Source organism: Solanum stenotomum, chromosome 12, assembly GCF_019186545.1.
Source record: "Solanum stenotomum isolate F172 chromosome 12, ASM1918654v1, whole genome shotgun sequence".
Classification (NCBI taxonomy): domain Eukaryota; kingdom Viridiplantae; phylum Streptophyta; class Magnoliopsida; order Solanales; family Solanaceae; genus Solanum; species Solanum stenotomum.
Window position 1 is genome coordinate 36,123,851 of NC_064293.1, and position 22,652 is coordinate 36,146,502.

General features: G+C 34.4%; 3 protein-coding genes across 3 annotated transcripts; 2 read left to right on the forward strand and 1 right to left on the reverse strand.

Annotated features, from left to right (window-relative positions):
* On the forward strand, nt 1–1,012 carry LOC125846643 (auxin-repressed 12.5 kDa protein-like). Its single transcript, XM_049526200.1, has 3 exons — nt 1–190; nt 369–597; nt 762–1,012. Exons 1-3 carry the CDS (start codon nt 94–96, stop codon nt 805–807), a joined length of 372 nt encoding a protein of 123 aa, XP_049382157.1. The 5' UTR covers nt 1–93; the 3' UTR covers nt 808–1,012.
* Nucleotides 1,013–2,913: 1,901 nt separating this feature from the next.
* LOC125846628 (putative E3 ubiquitin-protein ligase RING1a) lies at nt 2,914–10,445 on the reverse strand. The gene is made up of 10 exons (XM_049526182.1): nt 10,202–10,445; nt 10,006–10,048; nt 6,134–6,192; nt 5,191–5,272; nt 4,982–5,102; nt 4,846–4,887; nt 4,012–4,512; nt 3,727–3,834; nt 3,411–3,623; nt 2,914–3,218 (listed from the first exon to the last, which is right to left on the reverse strand). The coding sequence occupies exons 1-10, from the start codon at nt 10,323–10,325 to the stop codon at nt 3,153–3,155; spliced, it is 1,359 nt and encodes a 452-aa protein (XP_049382139.1). The 5' UTR covers nt 10,326–10,445; the 3' UTR covers nt 2,914–3,152.
* Nucleotides 10,446–14,955: 4,510 nt separating this feature from the next.
* On the forward strand, nt 14,956–22,576 carry LOC125846622 (glyoxysomal processing protease, glyoxysomal). The gene is made up of 14 exons (XM_049526176.1): nt 14,956–15,201; nt 15,311–15,357; nt 15,441–15,627; nt 15,956–16,003; nt 16,106–16,186; nt 16,754–16,897; nt 17,574–17,696; nt 17,852–17,955; nt 18,306–18,391; nt 18,474–18,568; nt 18,659–19,400; nt 21,067–21,253; nt 21,655–21,746; nt 21,930–22,576. Exons 1-14 carry the CDS (start codon nt 15,136–15,138, stop codon nt 22,193–22,195), a joined length of 2,268 nt encoding a protein of 755 aa, XP_049382133.1. The 5' UTR covers nt 14,956–15,135; the 3' UTR covers nt 22,196–22,576.
* Nucleotides 22,577–22,652: the final 76 nt, after the last annotated feature.

A 22,652-nucleotide genomic window follows, 5' to 3' on the forward strand; every position in this document is an offset into this window, starting at 1 on the left:
TAGTGCCAAAAAAAAAACTCTATAAATAGTACCGAGCTGCCACTGAACATTCACACTTCACAGAGTAGTGTATAGTAAGCTAAGAGAGAGAAGATGGTGTTGATTGATAAACTTTGGGATGAAGTTATGGCTGGTCCCAGCCCTGATAAAGGACTAGGCAAACTCAGAAAGAGCCTCACTGTTCAAACTGGTACTCTTAATTTCCCCAAAATTAATATAGATGTAAAATCCATTTCTGTTGTATGCATGAAATTTAGGGGAAAATTGATGAAGTAAAATTAAAGTTGTATATATGTATGTAAAGATAATTGATGAAGATCCAGTATTAACTTAAACTTCTGAATTGGAATTGATCTCGTCGTATATAGGTGGTGAATCAGGAGAAGGATCTAGCAAGTACCAGAGGTCTCTGTCGATGCCGGCAAGTCCGCCGACGCCAGGTACGCCGGTGACGCCGACAAACATTTCGCCGACGGTACGGAAAGAGAACGTATGGAGGAGTGTTTTTAACCCAGGGAGCAATTTAGCAACCAGGAGAATTGGTGCTGAAGTCTTTGATAAGCCTTCTCATCCTAACGCTCCTACTGTTTATGACTGGTATGTTACACACATACATACAGATCATGATCGCATAAATTGATTTTTCCTTTTCATTTGATTTAATTATCGATAGTCAATCAACTGAGTTACGAAGGGATAAAAAATCAATTCTCTTTGGAAATTTATGCAACTTAGTTATGATCGTCAATTTTTAATGGCAGGCTCTACAGTGGGAACACCAGATCTAAGCATCATGAGAAGTGCTGAGAGTTTTTGGATGGCAAAAGCAGTTGAAAACCTTTTATGTAAATAGTGTTTTTTTCTCTGCGAGTTGTGGGCTTGCTATCTATATTTGTGGTTATATGTTTTTTTCTGTTGGGTATTAAGTTATAATTAAGTAGTACTAGTAAGTAAGTACTATATTGTAAATTACGGTTTTCAAGCTAACTTATTAGCTTTAATGGCCGGCAATGGCTTTCTAGTTCCAAATGAAGTTGCTACTATTACTATACTGTTTGGATATTTGTTTGCTTTATTAAATATCTGAAATAAATATTGTAATGTTTTTGTTTGTTAGTAATGGGGGTCCAGTGTGATTTATCATTTTGCAAGTTCATGTTTATCTGGTTTCAAATTTAAAAATAATTAAATGAAACTTGGCAGCGTCTCATATTATCATCTATCATCATCAACTCTAGGTAGGGATAAGATATGTGGGTCCGGCTTGAATGTCACTGAAATGACGTGTTGAGAAATAAGAGATCGGATCAAATAAGTCTCCTACCTTTTTAATAATGGAAAATAATTTAGTTTTAAATATATTTTATTACTGAATGCGTGAAAGAGCAGAGTACTCTCGATCATAAATTTGAAATTGTCTCCGGTTAAACAATGTCAATTCTATGCGTTATTAAGTTACCAAATATGATATCTGCTCAAACAATATTTTATACTTGCGTAATTCATTTTCAAGCCGGCTGCGGAACCCTTATTATTTTCGTGTGAGAATCGAATCGATTGGTAAATTGAATTGAAAAAAATGTAAAAAATCGAATTGATCAATAAATTGAATTGGAAAAAGTGTTATTGATTTTGGCTTAACGATTTTTTAATAGTTTTATAAAACAAGATGAGTTATCGTTTGGTTTGATTTTTAATATTTGATTATTCGATAAATGGTAACCCTACAATAATTTACTACTCTATCCATATATAAATATTAATAGCTTACTAGTTAGTGTATTTGTTTTTAGCTTCAATTTATATTTCATAGTGATTATAAGTTACAACTTCACATTCAAAACGTCAAAATAAAAAATAAGAACTTTATTTCTTTGTTATATACTCCCTCCGTCCCTATTTACTTGTCCATATTTCCTTTTTTGGTTGTCCCTATTTAGTTGTCCATTTTGACAAATCAAGAAAGGACAACAAATTTTTTCCTATTATACCCTTATTTACACTTCTTGAAAATTGTAAAAGTGTATGTTGTTTCCCTCCAATTTATTTCACTTTAATTCAAATAAGTGGTTGTAATTTTGAAGTGAAAAGTTGTCATAAGGGTAAAATTGTAACTTCACTGTGCTAATCATTGTTGCCTTAATCTGTGTGCCATTTCTAAAGTGGACAACTAAAAAGGGACGGAGGGAGTAGTTCTTTTCACGTTAGTTATTATTGTTTCTATTTTATAAGCATTTATAAAATTACACTATTATCTTGTGCACAAACTAGTAGAGAAGTCACATATTTATTTTATAAGCATTTTCTTATTAGTTAAATAAAAAATCGAATTGTACCTTCCTCCTAAAACTATCTTGTACTTTCCTCTTAAAACTATTCATGGAGGAAGGAAAAGAAATCTGTAATGGAAAGGAAATCTATTCCCTTCTCAAAGGTTAGAAAAGGAAAAGTCGCTGATCTACAGACATTAATTCGTCATCTCCAACGTACACAAGATGAAATATGGTGTATGCTAATGAGAAGCCAATTTTTCGAGTAAACACAATCCATTGGCTAAGGGTAAATATCCAAACAAGAGTTCCAATAAGCATGTGAATAATTTTGTAGAATTAGATCAGCGGATACTTCTGGATTGAAATTGCCTATAAGCAAGAAACAGAAGGTTAATTTACATGGTAGCTAGTTGAATAAGTCTATAACCAAGACATGGCGCGACTAGTCAAATGTGACAGAAGCAGCACCATTCTTCTCTTAAAAGTTGATGCATCAAGCCAACACCTTGGCTTGTTAACGCTATATCAATCACTTGGATCATACAACATGAAACGACTCCATAAAGAAGTAAATAAATCATTACACTGATGTGTTCATAACCACTTCAAGGTGTAAATAAATCCACTACTCTGATGTGTTGTTCATAACCACTTCAAGGTGTAAATAAATCCATTACACTAATGTGTTCATAAATCACTTCAAGGTGAATAAACGTAAAACGCTGAGTCATTGTAGCTGGGTGGGTTGCCTTTCCTGAATAATGAACTACTTCTGTATGATACAACTTACTGAGCTACTTACTTTCTATATGGATTTACAGAGAACTCCACACCCCAGTTGAAATTACACTTCTTATATTATATTTTGTATAGCCAAAATTACATGGTCACCTTCCCTTCATCGTGGTCTGTCCCATTCTTTGCTTTTCGTCGGTATGCCAGGATCTGAAAGACAGCAAGCTAGTTAGATATGCTAAAGATAAATCCAAGGAAAGAAGAGAACTAATGGAAGAATGCGGATTCAGGACCACTGCGTAGTTTAAAAGAGAGATCGATATAATGCATCAGTTAGACTATCAAATATAAGATTGTCGACATGTTTCTGGAATAGTGGATGTTGTCTTAGAGGGAGCTTACCAGATTACGCTGGTTCAAACCAAACGTTTCTTGGATTTCCCCCAATGTCTGATGCTCTTCCACAGTCTGGATTTCTGCTTTAGACGGATCTCCAACAATGGGTTTGGAAATGGCCATGATATCAGAACTTGAAGGGTTGTCAGTGGGGTTCTTCTCTTTTATCAGCACTATGTCAATTTCCCCGACTTCTATGGAAGTCTGCTGAGCTACATACTGCATATAGATATACATTCAAATGAAGCATGCTGACATACATTTGTCTACTTGCAATTTAGGTTTATAAAAGTGTGAAAAAGGATAAGGCTGGTAGACTTACCTGTCTTAAATGTTTAACTTCCATAGTTGGCTGGCAGCTAAGGTAAGGTCGTTGCAAACTTGGTATATCCTCCTCGGAAAAGGAAACAAGCATAAGTCTGGCATCCAACTGAAAGGGAAAAAAATCCATTTAGAACATTGCAAACCAAACAAAATCCATCTACTTGATACCTCAATCATAGAAAGCAACAATCAAATAGCAATAGTGAATATTGGATAATCACAAATGTACAGGCAGAGAGTAAAAGGAAAACATTCAATCAGTACTAGTGTTGGTTTGCTGTACCTTCCCTTCATATTCATCTGAACGAGATAGAGAAGCAATTAGCTTCGAGACTCTGCTGTTCCTGGAGACCTTGCCAATGCCTCCACCAAGACCCCCATGCCTGTTGTTACTTCGCATGCCACCTTTTCCCCAGGCAAGAATCTCTGAACAGCGAATAAGTCCACTACATGCACCAAATGATTCTTGGTTTGTTTCTGCATCATTTTCGTCACTGGCTGCTGAGGCCTGAGAAGGCCGTCCTGCCCTCTTTTTCTGCCGCTTTGGTTTGACTTCTATCGAGCGCTCATCAGCAGAGGAAGAATCCTTGCCAACATCATGATTACCATCTTCTTCCTCATCAGATATATGGTGTTCAGCACCCTGATAATTTCTTCTTCCCCTTAAATTCCGATAGTTTCCCTGAGATCTCCTAGTAAAAGCTGCTGCTGCTGCTCTTGCAGACCGTTTCCTTCCCAGTGCTTCGGATTGTCGCTGTGACGTCTGTGCGATTGAAGCTTGTATCTGTTCAAAGAGTAAGCAAAATATGAAATGGTGAAAAGGAAAAGGAAACTCGAAGCATTCAGAAGGCTATTGGAGCTCAGATCAATGTGTTCAAAAAAATACAAAATACCTAATGACCCATATCTGCCCTTTGCTATAGATATAACATCATTTATAAATATTGAGCGAAACGTGTCATATATTTCCACACTTCTCTTTGACATTGCACGTGGAATCAGCCGCACTTACATAACTAGGACGAACTGATAATTTTACAGGAACTAAAAATATCTGCTAGTGGAGTCAATAATGTGTATGGAATACATTATTGGCACTGAACTTGGATTGGCTTACCTGCTTATTTAAAGCTTTCTCCTCTTCATGAAAAGCAAATTCCTGAGTGATACACAAAAGAGTAAGTCCATTTCCATGAAACAGGTCAATGGTAGACCTTTGCCATGAGACATTCAAGAGTGAAGCATAATAGTACCTCCTCTTCAAATTTATCAATATCTGGATATAGAAATGCAATTAGAGCATCATAGTTCGGATCATCTCTCAGAGAACGGCGACTAGCACAGTGGGTACGACAAGCAGGACACTCATTGTTCCTAAAATATAGTTGACATACTTAACTGGATAAGCAAACACTTGTTACTTCTCAAGTCTCAACTAATGAAATATAAGTTTAGTAGGTACCCCATTCGCATAGACTTGTCAATGCATTCTCTGCAAAATCGATGCAAACATTCCATAACTGTTCTGGTCTTTCGTATGATGCCTGCACGTTTCACAGAGGTAAACTGGTAAGCAACAATTGGCATACATTACAAAAACAGAGCTTATCGCTATGTTCTAGAGGAGATCCCCCCGTATATAAATCATAGTCAAATACAGCTCCTCAAACAGTTCATCAGAAATTAATGAAGCTCTCCTTAGTGAATAAGTGTCAATACCAATTCTGTTTTCTCACATAAGTAATATATTTCCCCTGGTGGCTCCAAGATTGGAACTATGTATTCCTTAATCAATAGGAAAGAAACATGTAACGAATCCTCATAGGAAATCTCAATGTTGGGAAAAAAGAAGAAGAAATATCAATCATAAGTTGAACAATAGAAAATGTAGACAGCTAGACAATAATTCACCTATATCAGTTAGTGACAAGAAAGAGAAGTCCCAATCAGCACAATTTCAAGCAGAGATCACAAGAGGTAGAGAGACTGAAAATTGGGGTTACTAGAAGAAACCCATTTACTAGATAATACAGAGTCTCAATGAGCCATGTTTCTCATTTCACCAAATAACAAATATAGAGAATTAACATGAAAAGAGCAATTTTTACAGTTGAACGTGATATTTTCTTAGAATCTCAAACCAGGCTTGGGGGGCATTCATTAGTAATCCTGGTGCATACTGTCATAACAATTGACACATAACTCTAGCTAAGAGGAGGCTTCACCTTCTCTCACTCCCAACTTCTAACATGCGCACAGGACAATGAAGGCAGCATAATCATGTACAACATGACTAAGGTGGTGTGACACTTAACCTATCTTGCTGTGACATATTCTCTTCAGGCATATCCAATTCTAATAAAATAAAATAATAAAAACAGTGAAGAAAGAGCAAAGACCCATACCTAAACATATAGGACACTGTACTTCTTTGCGAATTTCTGAAAGTCTCACAGTGATAAATCTGCAATCAAGCAAATGTAAGCACAATAACCAAAATCCAGGATACCCCATATTCAAAAAATCTGTCCATTTGGCACAGAAGTGGAGGTTCAACAGTTCAGAAAAGAAGATGGAACATGGTCCCAGGCTCCCAACCTCCATATGGGTGGATAATATGGAGGGAGAGAAACTTAAGATGCTTTGAAGACGAGCAAGTGAGCAACTCAATCCAAAAGATAAAACTAAGTTATTGTCTACTGTTTTATTTTGGGTGTTAACAAGAATGCATAGAAGATACTGAGTCTCTATTAGGAGTTCTAGAATCTTTACAAGACAGTAGATACTTTGGTAGTTTATATCTTTTTGCTTCATACACACTATAAATATGTCCCACACAGTGTTTTGCATTTTCACTATAAAGCTAGTCACCATCTCAAAAAAAAAATATCTGCATTAAAATAGTTCTCAATAAGATAAACTATATCTATTACCGATAGAATTATTCCTTGGAGAGATGGCATAAAAGGAAGATAGTAGAAAAGAAGGAAAAGTCGGCAGGTGTCAAAGACAATTTAGTGTTAGCATTAATCACTTAGATGTTCGGCAAACTATCATATACTAATAATAAATTAATAACAGCTGAGTGCTAAACAATATACTACCAATAGGAGAAAAGAAAACCACAATTTATATTGAATTTGAATAATACCATCTTGTTTTCTCAACAATTTGTTGCTCATGTAGACTTCAACTTATACTGATGCGCAACCAAACTCAAGTTACATAGTCAAGAAGTCAAAGAACATTAGGTCATAACTATATCCTTAAATCTACAATATAAGAGAATCTTCTACCATCAGAATCCTTTGCAAACTCAACAAATCTTGTCAAATCAGCTTGAAAGGAATTAATTCTCAAAAAAAACAGAAGGAATTTTACGTATCAAAAAATCCTCGAGATGAAAGGGAGGGCCTGATTCTGGCTACTATAGATCTTGATATATACCGTTTAAAAGACAATGATATCATGAAATTAGGAGCAAGTAGCATCACATATATACTAAAAAGTAAATTATAACCAGAAACAAACACTGTTTTGATAGGTAACACAAATAAAACATGATTAGGAGTTTAGGACTAGGTTTACCCTGGATGTCTGTATGCATATGTAATTACTGTCAATTCAACGAAAACCTAGACTAATGTGTTGCCTCTTCCAACTAGTTTAGGCACACAGATAATCAATCTAGATACTAAATGCATAACAGTCAACTTATGGTATGGATCTACTGGAGCAATATCTACTATTTTAACATTAACCATACTTAATGTATCAAACAGAAACAATTATCTGGACATATTTAAAGGTTTAACTCCTTTCCTGGTGTAACAATAAAGCACTTGAATTCGCTTGTAATCAAACCTTTATATCTTTCTCAGAGAATTTAATTTTTTCCACACTATTTTCTGAAAAAGTATTTATATACTTCATTAGAACTTCTTTACCTTGAATGAAACATCTAATGTCTCCACTAAAAGACTCAAATCTAGCCTCACCTCTCTTTTATTGATTTGAGGGCATGCTGTGGTAATAAACATAGAGCAAGACTATAACAGAATCATCTTGACTGTTTCTACTAGAATGAATTCCCCATACCATTTTGATGTTTCTGTTACCAGCTATTCTAGTATCTGTTGTTATTTACTAGTAAGAGAAACTTAACTACTCGCGCTTATTCAAGTCTAAATGACAGTTATGTCATGGAGCATAAAAAATATTATGCACACTTTCCTTTAAAAGAAAAAACTGCAACATTTTTCTTCATTAGCTCTCCAAAAGCATGTACTACACGTTAACAAGACACCACTTAGACATTTATGTATAAAAAGAACTCAAAGAAAAAGTAAAAACTTAGATCATCTCTCCAGGATTCCCCTATTTTATATGAAATAATGCACCTTCAACTTTTAGCTGGTGTTAAGGAGAGCTCTTTATTTATTGATGTTTTCCTCTGGGAAAGTTTGTAATGTAATTGTCAGATATGTTTTTCAAAAAGTATTATAGAAATTAAAAATAACTTGAGGCACTTTTCTGAAGAGCGCTTTGGGACAGAAGAAAACTTCTTAGACAACAATTCTCAAAATAGTTTATTTGTTTTACTCAGAAATTTTCCAAAAAATGACTCCAAAAGCTCCCCAAAAAGCATACCCAAAAAGCTGCCCAAATAGGGCCTTGATGCTGTTCTAGGTCGATGACAATATTCTTAGAATGGATAGACTACACACAAGTGGTTGAGCAATTTTGTTATGTGTATTTCATACCTATTGGTTTTGTCTTGCCTTTTTCTATCAAAAGTAAGGAACATGAATAGATTTTCTCTAGAAAAGCTAAAAATGTGCACATACATAATAGTTAAGCATGTGGCTTTAAAAGATCAGCCAAAAGAAACTTATCTGGAAAAAAACATGAGAAATTAAAACTACATTTTCAGGGTTCATTATTAACTATGACGAGCTAGATACTCAATAGTTTATCAAGGTTCTAGAACAAAACAACTTGGTCAAATTGTAGAACAATTCATCGCAGCCATAACTAGGTTTCTATTTTGGAGGAATAATTTTCATCTACACTAAGCAATCCTAATCAGGTATGTGTAGAAGAATGTAACGAACACTATGTCTCTCGCTAAAACTGAGCCTTGCTTTTGCCCAAACCAATAGAGTTATTTCTAGTTCTATCATGAAATGGCTCCAGATCCAATAGGATGTTTACTATTTGGATGTGCCTTTTATCAATTCAACCATGAGGTCCATGACAAAGATATTAATAGATTGGGTCAAAGAAAATATGCCATTTCGGAGTCCAGTCAATTATATGTTCATGGAAGGAGTTTGTATATTCTGAGTTCATGTATAAGGAATCACAAAGTAAATTCTTTCAACAAATGTATGAACTAAGAAAGAGAGTGAATTAAAGATTCAAGAGACATGGAAGAGCATTTTGTAAAGGGCAGATTACAGATGGAACTAGGACAAGCTGAAGACAGTTCTAGCCTATGGAAAATCAGATCTAAAAGTTGAGTTCATGTGTTAGAAGAACTCGATGTGTCAAGAAATACTATTACCAAGTCAAGTGGGAAATGAACAAGTAACGACAAGAATGAATTTCGCAATCTTGACTAATTCTGAATTCAATGATTTCGTCGAGGCTTTGACACTCGTGATCTTTGTTGGTATGATGCAACAATAAAACTTAGAAGTTTCATCGACTCAGCCAAAACATTGTCAAAGTAAATACAAGAAACACAATCTAACTTCATACAAGTTCATAACTGAAACCTAAAGTATCTTCTAATAACTCAAGCAGCATGATTCCTCATAATCATATTCAATCAAAGTTGGCCTGCCCTAGCAAATTATAGATTTGACCTGCATCTGGACATGCCACATGCAAGCGCAAACCAGATGCATCAAATAGAGCTAATCAGAATTCAAATTTCCTGACTGTTCTTCTGTTATTTCAGACAAATCTTACTAATTACTCCCAAAACTCGAAAAAAGAAGAAGAAATCAAACCACTGAAAGACAAAGCCACAGAGCTCCTACAGCAATGTTCATAAGAAGCGAAATACAAACTCAATTACAAAACAAAGCTAGTGGATCTCAAGCTATACACCGTTTCTAACATTCCACGCAGTCCAAATCACACCATTGACTTCATCACAACAACAAAAATACTCATATGCATATCGTGCATATGTATATATAATGCATTATTCCATCTGAACATACATAGACCTATACAAATGGAAAAAGATAGAGATAGAGCGCATTACTCGTCTTTCTCCCCGCCGCTCGAACAAGTAGTTCCATCCGAATCTGAAAGTCAAACACAGAGCAGAAAATCACAAACATCATGTTATGTTGAGTGAAACTCGAGTCACCGCTGAAAATTGTGTGTATATACAAATAAAATGTAACATACAAATCTATACACATGTATATACAAGGATTCTCTATGTATACACGCACCTTCGCCGCCGCTGTCATCGGCTTCTTCGTCGTGATTTTGATTACCTTGTAATGAATCATCGTCCTTTTCGTCCGGTGGCGGAGGAGTAGGAGAAGTTTCGTACGGACGCTTCTGTGCAGGCATTGACTATTCAAAGCTGAGAAGTGAGCTCGCCAGCGACGGTGGTGGCGGAGGCGTTGGTGTATGGTGGTGGACTGGGAAGAGAGGTGAATAAGAAAATAGCTTTCTTCACGCTGCTTATGTAGTGTATTATTTATGAAGGAGAAAAGTACAAGTGCTTAGGCACATGGTACAGGATTCCCCTTTCGGCAATTTCACTACAATTACGACTTATGAAAGAGAAAGGTACAAGAGTTGAAGCACAAGGTGCATTATTCTTTATTCAGAAATTTTCTTATTACTCTATTGTTCACACCGTAAAGCGGAGAAGACAAGAAACAAACGTGGAAATTTGGATTTGGGAAATCCGAATGTTTATGATTATTGATTAAAAGCTCCTATTAGTACAATTTTGTTCTTTGGAATTTCGAAATTTTCCTAAAAAGGTCTTATTGAGTCCTCCATAAATAACTTCACACTACCAAGTACTATGTTGGTAAAAACTTAAAGTTCTTTTGATAGCCACCAAAATAAGATAAAAATTGATGCATATACTATTTACATCAAACTAAGTCAACTTAATTACAATTAAGTGATTTAACAAATATATATTAATTGAAAAAATACAATTAATGTAGAATGTCATTTTTAGAAGTTTATTTTTCCCCATTTCAACTAGAGAATTTATATTTTTCATTTTTGAATAATGTTTATCGAATCTAAAAAAACAGTGAGGGAAAATTCCTCTATGTCAAACACACCCTATGTACAAACATATCTCACACATTTATTAGTTTGATAAAATATTGAATGCTAATAAAAAAAATACAAAGAAAACAACAAAGAGGGTCATATTTACTCTATATTTTTTGAAAAAATAGTTATCCCTGTTATATTTTGTAATTAAATTTACCCTTAATGATATACTTTTAAATTATATTCGCCCTCGTAGTTATATTTTGTTTAAATATATATAACTTTTGTCCTAAGAGATAGATATACGACCTTTGTCCTAAGAGAGTTAAAAGGGCAAACAAAATATAATCTAAAATGATAAATTTGACTTTTCCTTAACTAGAGTCTACATAAATAAATTTGCACTCTTACTAGCATATTTGATCATAGATTTTGAATCATATTTTTAAAAATTATTTTAAAATATTTGTTTGGTCATACATATCTTTAAAATTTATCTTAAAATACCAACTTGCCCATAAATATCTTCAAAATTTGCACTCAAGTTCCAAAAACTAATACAAGTAGTTTTTTTGGGAGAATTTGACTTTTTACTCATATTACTTCAAGTTTTTTCCAAATAAATGCATGTAAACACAATTTTAAAAACTCAAATTTTCAAACAACTTCAAAATTTATGCTTAAATCGAAGCTTAAATATAATTTTCTAATTTTTCTTCCATCACATATTTATTCACGCAAATTATAGAAATTACTTGCCTTGATGGTCTATTAAAGTAATTAAACTTCAATTATATAAAAAAGAAAAACAACATCAATATTTGTATAAGAACACAACTTTTTATTAAAATAAAATACTATTACTAGACGACATAATAAAATAAATAGTATAAATGTTTTTGGCACACGGTTTATTACATGGCGGCTCATCGGTATATTTTTTATTAATTTAATAAAAGATAGCTCATATAACTTTTTATTATTTATTTTTCATCTCAATGATTTTATGTGAATAAATATACCATGAAATATAAATAAGAAAAAATTATCCACGACTGCAAATTTGTCCCTGTACTTCAAGAAATTATCAAATCTACCACTATACTTTGTTTGTACCATTGTGTCTATTAGGGAAGGGTATATTTGAACAAAATATAATTTTGAGAAAAAGAAATATGACCTCCAAAGTATAATAACAAGGGTAGATATAACTCGAAAATAAAATCGAGGGTAAATATGAATAATTTCTCAAAATAGAGGGGTAAATATAATTTCTTTGCATTGTTATCTTTGTTTTTTTCTTCTCATTTTGTCTTGTTTATTATCTAATAAATCTAATTATATTTTTTTAATGTTGTATTTATAAAAATAAAATATAATGCAGCAATATAACATGATACTTTATATAAAAAAAATAAATTATAGCATGCAAACAAGCCAAGGGGAGGGGGGGGGTGTATTATATTGTGTTGTGTTGTGTTGTATTGTATTGTATTGTATTGTTTTAATTAATATAACATTTAAATCGATTGTATTGTTCTTTGTTTTTACATAATATAAACCATAAATAATTTAAAAAATAAACCTATAAAAAAGATAAAGTACAAGATAGAGTTATCTTTAAAAAAAATATAGGATTAAAAATAAAACAAAATTATTGAATAATAAGTAAAGAGAAAATAAAAATTAAAAATGAAGGTAATGATACGATCACATCAAATCGGTATCTACACAAAATGAGATTTTTCATCATTATTTAATGATGAACTTAATAATACAACACAATATAATAAAATTTTAAAAATAATCAAAATAAATATTATATTTAAACTAATAATACTCATGATACAAGATGATAACAAACATCCAAACAAGATATTCACTCTGTTTTAAATTTTTTTTTCTTTACTATTTTTCAGATTGTCTCGTTCATATTTTAGAAATCTTTTACTATTAAATTTTCAAATATATTTAATTTATAAGCATAAAAAATTCAAAACAATTATTTATTTTCTTAAATTTTATGTTAAATCAAAATAAGATAAACAGATTAAAAGTAAGATAACAACAACAACATACCTGGCCTAATTTCACAAACTAGAATTTAAGGAAGGCAAAGTGTACGTAGACATTACATTCTACCTCAGAAACAATGAGATTGTATTCAATAGACCCTCAACCCAAAAGAGGAAAAATGGTCCAAATCCGTCCAAAAAAAAGTGGCCAAAAGCTACAAATATAATATTATAACTACTAGTATGGACGGATATCAAGATATCACATTGTTATCTACTAAGTACTAACATTCTACCGTTTGTGTCCTCCACAACTTTCAGACTAAAGTCATGTCCTCAATAAGTTGAAATTGCATCATGTCCTATCTAATCATCTCTTCTAAGATTTCTTCGATCTACCTCTACCTCCTCTACACTGAGCATCCGAACATCTCTTCACATGTCTAAACCAACTTAGTCTCGTTTTTCATATCTTGTCCTTCATCAAAGATACTCTCACCTTGTTTCGGGTAATCCCCAGTTCTAATCATACTTCTCATAGTATACTCATACATCCATCACAATATTCCCTTTTCTTCAACTTTTATCGTGATATTCTTGATTGGTCAAGCACTCTGCTTCATACAATATAGTTGGTCTAACTATCACTCTGTAGAATTTTTCTTTGAGTTTTAATCATACCTCCTTATCACACAAGACTCCAAATACGATCCACCTTGCATCAATACGGTGAGTGACATCCTCATCAATCTCTCAATTTCTTTGAATTATAGACCTGAGATACTTGAAACTTTCTCTTTTTAAAATAATTTGTGTATTAAGCCTCACTTTCATATCTGTCTCACGTGTTACGTCACTAAATTTATACTCCATGTATTTTGTCTAAGGTCACAACTAAACCTTTTCGCTTATGATTTTTTTTTCTAAATCTCCAGCTTAGCGTTTTACTTCCTCGTGAATCTCGTCAATCAAACTATGCCATTTGCAAATAATATCATGATACTTCATTTTGAATTTATCGCCTCAATGCACTTATCACCAAATAAAAATGGGTTAAAGACCGGTCCCTAATGCACCCCTATCAAAACTTGAAAGTGTTTCAAGTTTTCTCATTATTCTCACACAGGTCTTGACATTATCGTACATGTCCTTGATCTTCCTAATATACTCCACACAAACACATTTAGCCTCCAAACATCTTTATAAAATCATAGCAAGTCTTTTCTATGATAATAAACACCATGTATAAGTTCCTTTTCATCTCTCTATGCTGCTGAATGACTTCTATAGGAACATCACAACATGTAAACTGGTTCACAAAAACTTCCAAGCCCATGTTCACCATCATCTCCATCACCCCCTACTAAACTTTTATAGCGTGATTTAACAATTTGATATCCCTAATAATTGTTATAATTAAAAGTAAGAGAGTAACAAAAAATTAAAAAGAAAAAGAAAATAGAATCGAAAAAAAGGACCGATAGTAGAGTACTCCCTCCATCCTATATTAATCTATCATTATATTAAATATAGTTGTCTTATATTAGTTATCCACCTTATTAAAATAAAAAAATATTAATTAATATTTTTCTGTATTATTTTTGTATAAATTATTTTGAAAGTGTTCATTTTTATTTGTAAAATAACCAAAAAAAATTAAAGAGTAAATTAATAAAATTATTACTTATTTATAATTTCTTAAGCAACATACAAAATAAAAAAGGAAAAATACTTTTTGCCAGGAAATTTAGCCAGAATGGTAAAATAACATATTTCACCTTATGTTATTTTACTCTTTTGAACATTTTTACCTTTTTAACTTTAATATTTTTTAATTAAAAAATGACAAAAAATCAATTTATTTTAAAATAAAAAATATATTATAGATTTTTTAAATTTCTAGCCAAATTTTCTGACAATTTAGCATTATCGTACTAATTGAACTCCGAGTCGATAGTTTCAAATTTCGATGTCCTAAAATTTCGTGAACCGCAATCCAGTTGCCTTGGTCAGCTCATAGCTTCCGGCAACCATGCTTCGATTCTCCAAATTCTTGCCACAATTCTGATTCTTTAAGCTCCCAGCAGGGGTAGACTTAGCAGACCCCCAAAATTCTTCTTCTAATGGGTCTTCCTGAAGTCGTTGATGTTGCCCGCAATTATGCTGTCATGGTCAGAATTCAAGGCCCGGTGCGTCCCTTTTCCTACGCCAAGATTCATATAACACATGTATATGATTTTATATCACTTTGCTTATCTTACAATTTAGTTTTGATTTTTTAAATTACTGTTCTTGAAGGACCCAAAAGGCCTGAAGATGCGAAAACATGCTTTTCACCTTTACAAGTGAGTAATTTTGCATAGCTGTATGTTGTTTATTTTATGTACTGAAGTGGAAGTTGTTAAATTGAGTGTAATTTTGTGGGTAGTTCTGGGAAGACGACACTATCAGCATCTGGGATGCTTTTGCCCAGTTCCTTTGTTAATGGTTCGGTGTCTGAGCAGATTCAGGGTGAAAGCAAGTTGCAGTCTATTGGAGGTCACGTCTTGGTTTTAACTGTGGCTTCTGTTATTGAGCCATTTGTGGTACAACAGGATAGAAGTGACATATCAAAGGTTGGATTCTTAGTCTTCTTTCAGTGATAAATTCTCCCTCATACTCATTTTATATGATGATCTTTGATTGGAGAAGCAGTTTAATAAAGAGTGAACCACTTTTGAGACACTTATTAAATATATGTATACTATATTAGAAGTTATCTAGTTGTCGTTAACATCACATGTCGATTCCAATAAGATCATGTCATTAAGTGCAAAATGAAAATGTCAAGAATAAAGAGATTGTCAATTTAGATATGTACAATTTTTGAATGGTTGAAAATAGAAGATTTTCCTGGTGTTATTTCATGTATTTTTTTTTATTTTTGGTTTTACCATCTTGCAGGATAAGCCCAAGCTGATTCCTGGTGCTCAAATTGATATACTGCGGGAGGTATTTATTTGAACCTACCAATTTTTTTTCTCTGTAGGATAACTTCTGTTTAGGTTTGTGGATAATAAATTGATATTGGATGTCCTTGCCTATGGTTCACAGGGAGAAATAAAACTGCCGGATGATCTCAAAGAGTCTAGCAAGGAGGGTTTGAACTGGCTACCTGCTGAACTCCTAAGAGTGGTAGGACATTGAGATAAATTTTGTAATCTGAATGATGGTTATCATAAAACCCATTATTTTTCTTATATAGGACTTTTATTTGCATTATTAAATTCTAGTGTGATGTCATTTGTTTTTTTTGTGCCCGTGAACTTGCATTGTCTCGGTAATGATAAATCAATACTCCCTATATTTCATATTATATGGCGTTATTTGACTAGGTATGGAGTTAAAAAAACAAGAGAAGATTTTGACACATACCAAAAGGACTTTTAGAACTGGTGGTCTTAAACACATCATGACATTTCTACAGCTATAAGAGCATATGCCGTCAAGGGTAAAATGGTATGTCTAAAGTTAAAGAGTTCTTCAAATGGAAAGGTTCATTCTTTTTGGAATAGACTAAAAAGGAAAAGAGTATTTTATAAAATGGAATTGAGGGAGTACCTAGTTTTGAACCACTCAATCCTAGTTTTTGGCATGAGCTCACTGTTCACTTTTATGGGTGGTCTTCTTCTTTGTCACTGTGTTATTACTGATGAAGCGTGAAAAGGTTTTGATACTGTCTGTCTGGTATTTTTGCTGAAGGTTGACATCCCCGTGTCATCTGCTGCTGTCCAGTCCCTAATTGAAGGTTCTTCTAGTTCAATTGAACATGGATGGGAGGTTGGTTGGTCCCTAGCTGCCTATGGAAATGCTCATCAATCATTTACTAACACTAAGCGCAGACAGGTATGTTGTTTCCTTCTTTTGGCACTTGTAATGTGTAACCATAAAAATCTCTGCACCTTTTTGTGTAAATGAGTAAATATGTAACTGTAATCTCTATACATCTATAGATGATTGGTACAACCAGATCAATAGATGTGGTTGAGCCACTCATGGGGCCTTGTCAATACTCTAACCATTATCTAGGTGTGTTCTTGATGAATCTGATCTATATTAAAAAGGTTATCTGTATTACTGTATGAACTGTCTGGAATACAGGTAGAGTAAGTTAAAATTTGGTTTTGTACAATGTAGTTAGTGACGTTCTTTGATATCTAATGACTTGGGGAAATTTTCCCAAACATTAATTTACTTTTTGAACTTCAACTCAGTACACTATTATGGTTACATATTAATATTTGTATAAGCATTTAACAGTGTTATTGGAAAGGAGCTCATTTGAGACTCAGGATGTCAAGTGCAAAATGGCATGAGAAAAGAACTCTATTCCTTTGACTGTCCATCTTAATCTAGCTCTTTCTTTAGGATGGTCCAAACAATATTTGCATTGAAATTCTAGGCTCCTTTTCTTTTGTTGAGAAAGATACTTAATTTTCTAGTTTTTATAGGCAAAGGTCTTTTGAGACTGATTTTGTAGATTAATTATCATGTAACTGGAACTCTCATCTGATAATTTCAGGTTGAGCAAATTTCCTTCCCAAGTCAAACTCCAATGGTGGAGGTGCAGTCCAGCCTTCCAAGTGTGATAGGAACATCAACTACAAGAATTGCTCTTCTCAGAGTTCCTTCAAATCCATATGAGGTTTCATGCTTTTACTGCACTAAGTGGCATCAAACTTGTGAATGAAGCATGGCATTGCATTTGGCTGAATGAGCTTGCTTTTTCGCTGGTAATTTTTGAAAGCTCCATTTTGTTGGTTTTTGATGATAATGACTGGCTTAGGTATTTCCTTTCAGGACCCACCTCCATTAAAAGTCTCTCCCTGGAGTAGGAGAGGTGATCTTCTTCTGGCCATGGGTTCTCCTTTTGGCATCCTGTCTCCCAGCCACTTTTCCAATAGGTAGTTTTTGGTATATTTTCTACTACATATTGGAATTACAATTTTCTGTAATTTTTCCATCCTCGGTTGTCAGCATCATAATGTATGATTACTAATTTTTATGCATTAATCGACTTGAATATCAAAGCACTGGTGTGGTCCTTGTTGCTAGTGGTAATGATGTTTTAGCTCATCTTATCTTGAGTAAGCTTAGTCTCGAGGGTCTGGATCTCTCTGGACTTGATAGAGATGTTGTTGGATGATTATTTGTCTCCCAAGTTCTGATCATGCTAAGGATTAGTGTCCTCTTTAATTCTTGTTACATCTCCTTGTGAAAGCTCTAATTTGTTTTTTATGTTGTTGTTATACAGCATATCGGTTGGATCCATCGCAAACAGCTACCCGCCTAGTCCTCTGAATAAAGCACTGCTGATTGCTGACATCCGTTGTCTCCCTGGTTTGAGCTTTTACCTTGCTTCTTTAGTAATTAATTCTTTCATTGTTGGGTACTTTATTAGGTACGATGCTTCATGTTTCAGGAATGGAAGGTAGCCCAGTGTTAGGGGAACATGCAGAGCTGATTGGTGTTCTGTCTCGGCCACTTAGACAAAAGGCTACTGCTGCTGAAATTCAGGTAAACCGTTTATTACTGAGCTCTATATTCTTGCTGAGATCTATCTTCACATATACTGCCTCAATTTGATATTGGAGCATTGGGTGGCAGATGGTGATTCCATGGGAAGCTATTACATCTGCTTGTGGTAGTCTGCTTCAAGAAGAGCAACAAACTGGTAGAAAGATCCATTTTAATAATGGAAACTTAATCAGTGTTGAAAAGAAATCACACTCCAATAATATTCGGGATGGACCCACCAATGATTCTCAAGAGCATCTCCTAACAGGTCCTGTTCCCCCATCCTTGATTGAGAAGGCAATGACATCTATCTGTCTTATCACTGTTGATGATGGAGCATGGGCTTCTGGAGTTTTGCTCAACAAGAAGGGTCTGCTTCTTACAAACGCTCATCTTCTAGAGCCGTGGAGATTTGGGAAAACATCTGCAAATGGTTCTAGATATAACACTAAATCTGATGTAGTTGTCACCACGTCTAATCAATCTGAGCATCCAGGGGATGAGAAATTTACCGTTCACCGTAGGAATAAATATTTGATTCAAAAGGAACTAAAAACTCCACAGTTCCTTGTTAACAATGAGCAAGGTAGCTTTAGAGTTAACTTGGCAAACACCAGCAGTAGGACCATTCGTGTTCGCTTGGATTTTATGGATCCTTGGTTATGGACAAATGCAGAGGTAGTTCATGTATCCAGAGGACCTCTGGATGTTGCACTACTACAACTTCAGCTAGTTCCAGATGAGCTCTGTCCCATTACTGTGGACTTCATGCGCCCGTTACCTGGATCAAAAGCATACATTCTTGGACATGGGCTATTTGGACCACGATGTGGTAAATATTGCTTACCTAGCTGTGTCTGGATACGTTCTTGTCTAAATAAAATTTTGGGCCTTTACTTTTATTTGGACACACGCATCATGGCAATCTGAAATTTCAGAATGCTCTACAAGAACTTTGTTCATCTTGGATTTCTCTCTCCTAGCTCTTTTCTCGTGTTCAAAATTTGTTTGGTAGTGTCGTTGTAAATCAATTACAGGATTGGGTCATATATATCAGTTTCACATTCTTGTTACTGCTGGATGCATGATGTTTCTTCTTCTCGAAATGATGATCAAACAATGATTGATCGAGTAGTTATGAGGTGGTCACCATCTAATTTTGTGATGAAGCCTTCACAAAGGGAACTTGAGGTATCCCTTTAATGGAGAAATAATAACCAGTTTGGTCAGCAAGAGGGCGCGAAAAACTGGTTAATCTTTTAGGTTAATACGGGTTCTTTGGGATTGTTTATTGATACTGACTTTAATTTGTAGTCCATGTTAGTGGTCAATGAAGGTGAGTTGAGAACCATGAGCTCTCAGGTTCAATTCCCTACTAGGTGATTTCTTTCCATCTGTCCAAGTCTTGGTGGAAAGAGTTACCCGGTACCTATGTTGTTGGGAGGTAGTAGGTATCCCGTGGAATTAGGCAAGGTGCACACAAGCTTCCAGGACACACACGGTTATCAAAAAAATAAATTGGACATGCCAAATTAAGAATAGGAAGTCTGTTTTGGGGCTCAAACAGGGCTAGTAGAACAAGGAGAAAGGTAGAAGAAAATAGAAGGCGTTTTTCTTTCTTGGGCTTATAAAAGCCATAGGCACTAACGTAGAACTTCATCCAGAAGAATGGCCATATACACAAACTGGAATTGGTGAGTGGAGTCCCCTGTTAATAGCATTGACAGTTTTTTGGACTTTGTTAGCTCCATGGTACTAGTATTAGTTTTTTTGTAATGGAAGCTGACATGTTTTTTCTTCAAAAGCCTTCTGGTTTTTGCTTTTATGACTAGGCACCTTCCAGTTGCCTTTATTGTAATGACATCTTACTTTATTTTTTCTTATCGGATGTCCTCGCAGGGACATGACATTTTACTTCATAAAGAAAAAAAGAGGCAAAATTCTTCAGTGTCAAGTTATTATTATCTAATGTGGAAGGAAGTAAAATTGATCAGCTTTCAAAAATGGAATTTTGAAGTAGGAAATTTCTGCTAAACTCACTTACTCAAGCTGGGTTCAAGTATATTTTAGTAGCAGCCAGGCTGTTTGTTGCAAATGCTGTTATTGTTTGTTGAAACGTGTGTGTTCCATCTTTTTTCTTTAATAAGGTTAACTTGTTTGCTACATAGACTTTGCTGAACATTATTTTCTGAAATTGATTATCTTTGTGTGTGTGATGGTGACAAGAGTTGAGCTTAAATGGAATAGTGAGGATTCATATAGTTGACTCCAACTTGTTCAAAACTGAGGCGTAGTTGTTGTTTGTTTGTCTTTCTTTGTGCACCCAACAGTACTAAATCATGTTGCTAGGCCCTTTTAAATAATTTTATTAGGCCTTCTCATTTTGAGCATGATGATATACAGTATATGCCATATGTTCCATACCTACATTATTCTTTCTTTCTTTCTTTAGTTATTTTTTACTTTTGTAATTTATCTTTCTTTTTCCTATAATATAGACTTCCTTCCATCTGCCTGTGTGGGTGCAATAGCTAAAGTAGTTGAAGCGAAGATGCCTCAGCTTGATCAATCATGTTTAGGAGGACATTTTCCGGCAATGCTTGAAACAACAGCAGCTGTACACCCTGGTGGTAGCGGTGGGGCTGTTGTTAATTCAGAAGGACACATGATTGCCCTTGTAACAAGGTAATTGACTTTTGGATGACTACTGAGGATGCTTATAAATTGTGGACATTTTTTTTTCCAGCTTATGCATGTTTAAGTTGTAATTGTTCTTGAAGTTCAATAAAATGATATTATGGTTCATTGCATTCTGGAGCACTTTGAAAATTCCTTGAAGAAAAATATTGCTGTTTGATTGTATGTTAATTGTACTTACCAAAAAATGTGTGCTAATTGTATGCTTTGCATACAGGCAAAAAAAATATGGCATCTAATTTAAATGATCTGATATTGGAAGATTATTTCGTCCTCTCATTTATGTTGATCTTCACATGTCATGGTCTTTCAATAGTTCTCACCATCCGTTGAAGTATTGAAATATTTCTTGTTGAAACTTTGTCTCATAGTCTTATTTTTTGATGCAGTAATGCTAGACATGGTGGAGGGACAGTCATTCCACATTTGAACTTCAGCATTCCATGTGCAGCTTTAATGCCCATCTTCAAGTTTGCTGAAGGCACTTTATTAGACTGTTTCTGATACTTCCGTTCTTAGATAATAATGGACTTACCTTCAGTAACCTTTGATCCACAATGCTCTTAATAAGTTTTGCAACTTAATATCGAGATATATTTTTTGTTTCTGATACGCTTGGTAAGCACAAACCCAATGCCTGATGGTTTCTGTTTTTTTCTGGCAGACATGCAGGATCTGTCACCCTTAGAATATCTTGACAAACCAGATGAACAGCTTTCTTCTGTGTGGGCATTAACTCCACCTTTATCTTCTAAGCAAAGCCCCTCTCTTCTTCATCTACCAATGCTTCCTCGAGGAGATAGTAACAATGATGCAAAGGGCTCTAAGTTTGCTAAGTTTATAGCTGACCAGGAGGCCATGCTAAAGAGTGCAACTCAACTTGGCAAGGTTGAAGGTCTTTCAAATAAACTTGTGCAAAGTAAGTTATGACAGTGTCCCATTAGTCTCACAAACAAGTCAGACATAGCAACAAGGTGTGACATTGTTGATGCCTCAACAACCATGACAACAAAGATACACCAAAGACTGGAGCCATGTGTATATCAGAGAAGCATCATCCAAAGTTGGTATTGTATACCATGATTCTTTGTTGTTACAAATGTTGGTCGCCTGAATGTGGAACCAGGGGTGAAGAGGTAAAGACATGAGCTTGTGATGAATAATAGAAATAGATTATAGCCAGACTTGTATAATAAACATCGACTGCGCTATGATGTTTGATGATTTATTCTTTCTTTTTTTGGGTACAAATTTTGGTGGAGAGGTGTTCTTGCGTTTGGTTATGAGATAGTTTATACTACTTTGTTGCTACTTGTCTTTGAGGAATGTCAAAACGTTGTTTACCACAAGGGAGAATTTATGCAACTTGGGATATAACCAGTGAAAA